Below are 8158 nucleotides of genomic sequence, written 5' to 3' on the forward strand. Positions count from 1 at the left end.
TGCGAAAACGGCACATTCTTTCAGACTTTCCTCCTTGAGGGACAGAGCCACAGGCACTAAAGAAAAAAAAAAAAGCCATTTAATGAATGACCAAAATTTAAGGCTGAACAATAGAATTTTTCCCAGAAGGGAAGTAAAACTGAGAATCTGCAGAGTGCAAATCAAAATTCCTCCATCAAGCAAAATATGGGAATCCCGTGAAAAGCCACAGCTTTCTTGGAATTGATTTTTTGAGATGGTTAACTGTATATGCAGTGTGTTCACTATGGCTTGTTTATCACAGCGAGTAGCCCATCGCCTCCAAGCTTATCTGCAAAACCACTGGCAGAATCTTAACAGCACCCATGTCACAGAGATTTGCTAACTGCCCTGAATGGAGCAATGTTCTTTCATTGGTGCTGCTTTTAAACTTTATTATTATTGTTGTTATTTTTTCAGTGAAAAGTATTCCAAAAGATAAAAGCTGAGCAAGATAAGGAGACTGAACAGAAAAGAAAAATTAAAGAGAAACTGTAGAATGAGGGAGAAAATGTTTAGAAGGGGGAAAAAAACCCTCTAATCACTATAATAGTGGGTGCAACCTGGTAGTGTTAGTGGTCGCAGCTGAAAAAACTAATTAGATGCTATTGCCCCAGAGCTGGCTGAAATAGCTGCACAAGCACTGAATTTACCCGCAAGATTCTCTAAATCTTTCTCATCCACGGATGACAGAGTATCGTCGTCGCCTTCCAGGAGGATCTCGTTTTCCGAGTTCTGATTTCCTAAAGCCTGACTCTTGATGGACTGTTTTCCTTTAGCAAGGATATCTTCATCTGCGGCTGAAATGAAAAGGAAACAAAGCTGTCCATCAGCTCAGAGGAGAGCAGTTGGGCAGGGCAGGGGCTGAGGTGAGGGTAGGTGGACACTCCACCCGCAGAGCCAGAGCCGGGCAGAGCCCTCCGCGGTGGGGAGAGGCCAGAGCGGCACGCATGCTCCTTCTGCCAAACTCCATTCCCCAGCCCGGTCTAATGTTACCCTGAACAAGCACCTAATCCCATTAAATCTGACCCCTGTGCCGCTCACCAAACCATTTATTTACTTAGAGTTAGGGCAGGAGAGGGCTCGAAGCAGCACTTTTTTTTTCTTTCTTTCTTTCTTTTTTTTTTCAAACTCATTCGCAGGAAAAATAAAAAGCTAAGTTTATTAACAATATCTACTCCAGGACGGAAAATCAGCAGCACTGATTCATTGCACAGTGATGGACATCTGAAACAGTCAGGGAGTGGCTGCGGAGGAGACTCCAGCCTGGAAGGGCCAGAGCTGGGAAAAAAACCCGGTTCCCAGCCAATGAGGATTAGGCCAGACACTGGAGGCCCCTCTGACACTAATCAAGCAGTCCAGCTCAGGCTGCCTGCTCTTCCTCTCGCCTCCCTCCCCCTGCCTCCCTGTAAGCTGCCCTCGCCCACATTTTCACACATGCACGCCCCCCGCCCCTTCGGCCCTATCCAAATATCCGAGAGCAAGGCAGCGTGGAAACTGAGCTGGAGGCTCAAACACTACCTCCTCGGCATGTGTAAACGAAAGGGCTAAGGCACCCCGGGGGCAAACATAACAGAGAGCCAGGAGGAGAGGCATCTGGGCACAGGGCCTCATGCGGCCTGCACTGGAGCAGCCTGTGGAGAGCCGCAGCACCAGGCTCCAGGCACCATGACAAGGGGGAGGAGGGACAGGCCACAGAGCCCAGGGAGCGAAGCAGCAGCTCCGTGTGCAACTGAGAGGAGAAAACGCTGCAACTTCCAAATCTCACATCCCCCAGGAGGACTCCCCTGGCTTTGAGCAGCTTTCTCCTTGGGTTAGGATTGCAAACGCGCCTGTGTGTCTCTTTTCCTAATCGTTATCACTGTTTTTAAAGATGTCACAGGAGGGGAAGCAGTCTCTAGCATGCAACTCTGACACTGGGTTTCCAGCCAGGGCTATCGCAGAGGGGAAGCACCTGATGCACCCAGGCTGCCGCTCCTGAGGAGGAAAGCCAAGAACTGGGCTTTTCGCTCCACTGCAGTTTCTGCCCAAGCACAAGGCCCAAGCCCAGGAAGAATGAAGCAGTCAGTCCACAGTAACATGACTAATATTTACCTATATAATTTATCCTAAATAGTTAAACAACTGCACGTGTGTTACCAGGTTAACCTGGCAGATCAAAGCGTCTTTGGGTTTAAAAGGCATGGTTATGAATGTTAAAGGTAAAAGTTTTTTGTTGCTTTTTTTTTTTTACAATTTATTATGAATTCACCCTGTGTATCACTTCAACACAGTATTTATGGCACTACTTAAAAGAATATAAGGGTTTTCTATTAAATAAGGAAGTTACGGGAGAAGCTTTTTATATTTAGCCTTGAATACACTTGGTGGGTAAATAAAATCTCATTTTCTTTCATAACTGCATACAGCATAGTAATATACAGACACATCTGAAGGTATCAATAAATATTTGAAAAGATTACTTTCATGTAACTAATTAAAATGGCTTTATATTTTTTAAAAGCTGCAAAGAAGTATACCAGTTACTAATTTTTAGGAAAATAACAGTATGTTTTTATATCGTGTTTTTATTTCAGGTGTTTATATTTCCTTACCCGACAAATCAGAAACTCTACTCTTAGCCCGAATAAGTAAGATCTTTTCCAGTTTACTATCACCTTTACTAAATCTAAACTGTCCACTAAGAAACCAAAAAAAGGGAGACCATCTTCTAGATTTTCTTATAAATTATACTAAATTTGCATTTGTCATATTTTAATGCACGATCAGTATGAAACATTCTCTTCATTCATAATTCATTTGTAATACATTCTCTGGATTTGTAATTCTGTCTTCAAAGGCTAGTTATTACTTATCCCTTACTATCTACTCGGGAGTATTAAAAACACTTCATGGGGCCAGCAGGTGGTATAGTGGTTGAGGTGCTGGACTCCCACATGGCTGACTGCAGTTCAAGTTCCAGACCTGGCCTGTTTGCTTTCTCATTTTCTCTCCCCACTCCCTCCCCCCTTTTCTGGTGAACACACGTGCTTCTGTAGCAGATTAAAATCATGTTAATAAAATTAAATATTTTTTAAAACCACTTAACTCACTTAACTCTCAAAAAAATCTGTGTTAATTCCTCATTTTCAGATACAAAACCAGACTCAGGGGTTACATCACTTGTCCAAAGTAACAAAGCTCATAAACCCTGGAGTCAGGATGTAAAAATGGCCAGTGGTGCAGTGCTAACATGTGAGCTCTTGTCCACTCTGTCACACCAGCTCTTAGGTTTAAGGGAAAAAAACATACACTGCTGTGCAAATATGAACTGTAGGTGAGTTATCAGTGCATTTGCTAATTCTTACATTTCTCATGGTGCAACTAGGAAGTTAAATCAGATCATAATAAACAAGAATAAAAAATAACTCATTGCCAAAATTAAGTTTGATGAGAATACACCAAACACACGAGAGACACTAAATTCAACCTTGCACATGACTTTCTCTGATTATTGCTGTACCTGTCCTGAAATACACGGAGCTTATTTGAAAAGAAGAAGAAGAAGAAGAAAAACCCTTTAATCTGCAAACATTTACAAAAAATGAGTGTCCCCAGTGGCAACATGCAATGGTTTAAAGTAGTTCCATAAATAAATTCACATTCACTTAAATAACCACTAAAAACATGATTTGTTATCCCTTCCAACTGGAATTTTAAAATGTTTAAATGTGTTCTCATCATCCTGACATAGTCAAACCCAGTAACTTTGGAATTAAAATTTTACGAAGAAAATGTTAAGTACTAAAGGTGTACTGTATGCACACACACACCCACTTTAATTTATTTATTTACTTATTTTTACAAGCTCACATTCTGGAATTGTTCAACCTCAACTGAAAAACCTCTTGTCATGGAAAATATGCAGCTTACTGATATTTGGAATGGTTTTCCTGTAATTAACTCCCCCTTGAGGATTTTAAGTTAGCAGCAGTAAAATTACCAACAGTACTCTAATACACACCACATGGGCTGGTGCTCAATTCTCAGTGGCCTAATAGCTTTCTGCTAAAGAACTTTTTTTTCCCCTCCCTCAAAATTAGAGCAAAACTTTCCCAAGCATAAAATAAAAGATAATTATCATGTTTATACGTGCTGGGGGAAAGTATATTTTTAACTTTCATTTGCTTTATAGTCAATCAACCGTTACAAACAAGTATCCACTCTCCTGCTATTTTCTGTGATATTTTCTTCCCTGGTCTAAAAGCTTCATTGGATGGAGTTAGAATGTTCTTTTGTTTCCATTTTATAGCCCAATTTGGGTATTTGCTAGCTAATGAAATTGTTACTAAACAGGATCGCTGGGGAAATTTTTCTTGCCTCTATTATCTGATCGCTTTCATCTGATCTCCCTTTTTAATTTTTTTAATATTTGCCCACATTTAATCATTAAAACACAACTGTTAGGTGAAATTGAAGAAATCTGTCAAAAACATGATGTTTAAAACATGTCTTTTGATTCACTGACTGAAGCCGATAGCAACAAGAGACCTAGGAGAGAGACTGGTCCTCAAAACGTGAAGTTCTAGTTGTGCAGAGCTAGCTCGGGGCATGAGTCCCCCTACCTATCTAACCAATGCAGGCTAGGTAAGTATAACTGAAGTGGGAAAAGAACAAAAGAACATGCCCATGCAATACAGGTACTCTTTCAAATATCCACTGAGCCGGTAAACCAGAGCATCAGCAGTTCATGCTAAAAAAGGCCAAACCAAACAAAACAAGACAAAAGCTTATCTTTTAAGAATTAGCAACTTGGTTTAAAAAAAAAGCAGGTTACCACTAGAACAACAAAGTGATTGCAAATGTACAGAAAATACTCATGGGTATCCACTTAGTATGCCCACAGCATGTACCGTAACTGTGTTCTGAACAGGCCACACACACAAAAAAATCTTATAACCACCTATTATATTAATCGAAGTAATTTCTCTTTATACTGGGTTGTTGCAAAAGTCATGATGTATTTTTTTCTAAGCAAATGCATCATGACTTTTCTGACCACCCAATAGTTCATGCTGTTACACAGGGTTCCAAGTAAAAAATATTTACTCTGTTACAGTCAATGAAATTACAAAGGATGATCAGGAGGACGAGCTAAAAACATCACCTGACAATCATGGCTTCTCCAATCTTTTTGATAGAGAACCTAGAATATGCCATTCATCCTAAAAAGGAAGCAGTAGTTCCTGGCATCACTGAAATTAGGAGAAAATGGCGGGATTTAGGATCTTTACATGATCTGTCATCTCTAGAAAACCAAATGAGTTACTTGGAAACCTCCACATGCTTACAAGCTTCTTGTTAAACTGTGCTAAATCTTCCTCTTACATTTCTATTAGCATTCACATTTTCTACAAAATAAAAACGTCTTGAATTCAATATGCTACTGCTAGACTGTTTTAGTACTTGAATTAAAATCAATCTTCCAACCATTTAAAACATTTTTTCCATGACTTTAATTTGAATGTAAAATTCCCATTATATTTAACAACGAATTTTAGAAGACTGAGACTCTGACCAGTCCTCACTGAGCCCGGTTTAACCCTTGATCCACCGAGAACGATGCTGGCCCTGTGTTTCCTCAGTTTCCTTGTCTGTAAAGAATAAAGTTAGACTAGACTTTAGCCTGAGGTTCCCTCCAGATCCCAAATGCTCTGATAATAAATAACTGCCAACTGGGCTCTGTACTAGAGAAGGTTTGAATCATTACAACTGATTTCTAATAAATTTTAAAACGATAAAATGAAAGGCGATGCCCTCGGGAATCAAATACCTGCCACCTTTGCTTGCTGCTGCTAATTTCCATACAGCATCTTTGATCAGAAGTATTAGTTTAAAATTTTAAAATACAACTCGGTTTCTGCAAAGTTTAAGAAATCTCCCATTACAACATGACTTTTATAAATAACCACTTTGGAGGGTCTCCATTTGAAAAATTACCTAAAGCGCTTTTCCTCAAGCAAGTTAATGTGAACTTGGGAAGGGCAATTAAATTGTCAGAATTAAAAAATTTGTTTTTAACTAGAAGGTAGCCAGAAGTAGAGTCATGGGGCTGGTATTGATCGCCCAAACAGAGCACATCACTCTTGAGGTATTTACACCGCCCCCTTGACACCAGAGGCTTTCCTTCAAATCAAATCAATCTATAAAAGAGATGGCTCCTACCACCTAAATGTATAACTACTCTCCAGCAGCACTCCTATTCATTCCCTAACTCTGATCCTGAAAACACAGTCTGAGATCTTGCATTGTTAAATGTCCTGCTCCCTAAGCGAAATAATTACAAAGGAAAGTGAGAAGTCATAAAACAATCGAAAACTGACACACTGGCATTGGTAATAGCTATTTAAATATTTAAATTCGCTATTAAGCATAATATTCGATCATGTTAAATTCTGAAATTTCAGCTGCTTTTTGGTCATACTAATGATCTTGTTTTTCGCACTTACTTCTCCACATGTTCCTTTTGATTGGCTTCCTTGATGTTCCAAAATGTATTTAAAAATGAAATTTCGTAGTGAACACAAAGTTAAAATTGAATGTCAACTATAAAATACTTTGATTAATAAAAAAATGTCAAAACTAAGGTTAATATACAGATGCACTGGAATGAATTATACTGACATCCAACAATATTATCATATGATCTATGTGCTGAATTTGAGACTTGGCTATTATTTCTCTATTATTAAATATATATATATATATGTATATATATATATATATATACACATATATACACACAGTATGAGGAATTAGAGCTCACATCTTTTTTCAAAAAATGTTATATTACATATGCTATATTTTCTTAGCTATAAGACTACAGAGTCATCCACCAAACATCTGATTAGTTTTTTTTTAAATATATACTCTGGATTTAAATTTTTATCTTTAATATTTTAGACTTTTAACTATTAATCATCAGATTAGTATAAAATATTATTAACTAGAATATTAACACATAAAACATTTAAGTTTGCTTATCTCTCTTAATTTAAAAATGTACAACGAAACACAAATAATTAACATTGTAATAACGATGACTGTGTAAGAATGAAATGTACTTCTAGATAGGCCAAAAAAGTTTTAAATGACGGTAAAGCATCAATAATAGATATGTTTATCAAACTAACTGCTGATGCTTAGCATTAAAAAGTTGATATGACACCATTTTAAATTGAGACTTGATTTCTCTATTATTAAATATATATATATATATGTATATATATATATATATATACACATATATACACACAGTATGAGGAATTAGAGCTCACATCTTTTTTCAAAAAATGTTATATTACATATGCTATATTTTCTTAGCTATAAGACTACAGAGTCATCCACCAAACATCTGATTAGTTTTTTTTTAAATATATACTCTGGATTTAAATTTTTATCTTTAATATTTTAGACTTTTAAGTATTAATCATCAGATTAGTATAAAATATTATTAACTAGAATATTAACACATAAAACATTTAAGTTTGCTTATCTCTCTTAATTTAAAAATGTACAACGAAACACAAATAATTAACATTGTAATAACGATGACTGTGTAAGAATGAAATGTACTTCTAGATAGGCCAAAAAAGTTTTAAATGACGGTAAAGCATCAATAATAGATATGTTTATCAAACTAACTGCTGATGCTTAGCATTAAAAAGTTGATATGACACCATTTTAAAAGGTAAACGTCAATAAAAAATTAAAATATATTCAATAAGAATTCTATAATTGCTCAGAATAGTTAAATAAACTATCCTGAATGATAATGTGTTAATATTTTAATAAATTCTGTGTTAAGTATAGACCAAAAACAGTAAATTCAGATATTAACATTTCCCACAGATAAAGGATTAATAGCTTTCGGATGTGTGACTTCAGAAAACAAGTCCACCCCTTCCAGATACAAAGGGAAAACATGCATAGATACATTTTTATTGTCACTCATAGACCTCAGAAGTCACAACTCACTGTTACCTGACAGTTTAAGGGACAGAAAAATAATTATTAAATTTCAAGTTTTAAGTGTACGTGCTAATATCTGGCTGAAAAGTATAAGAGTGGGGGGGGGGGGGTGGCTTTTTTTCGTGTGCAG

At 36.9% G+C, this 8158-nt stretch overlaps 1 protein-coding gene across 1 annotated transcript in view; it reads right to left on the bottom strand.

Moving 5' to 3' along the window:
- The window catches only part of LOC102499849 (lipopolysaccharide-responsive and beige-like anchor protein), a 358799-nt gene that overhangs the window by 348882 nt on the left and 1759 nt on the right, over window positions 1–8158 (bottom strand). The window contains exon 3 of the mRNA XM_006162336.2: window positions 672–818. Coding sequence (XP_006162398.1) covers window positions 672–818 — 147 coding nt within the window. The remainder of the gene's footprint in view (window positions 1–671; window positions 819–8158) is intronic.

This window comes from Tupaia chinensis, unplaced genomic scaffold, assembly GCF_000334495.1.
Source record: "Tupaia chinensis unplaced genomic scaffold, TupChi_1.0 Scaffold139871_1, whole genome shotgun sequence".
In the NCBI taxonomy this organism is placed as follows: Eukaryota; Metazoa; Chordata; class Mammalia; order Scandentia; family Tupaiidae; genus Tupaia; species Tupaia belangeri.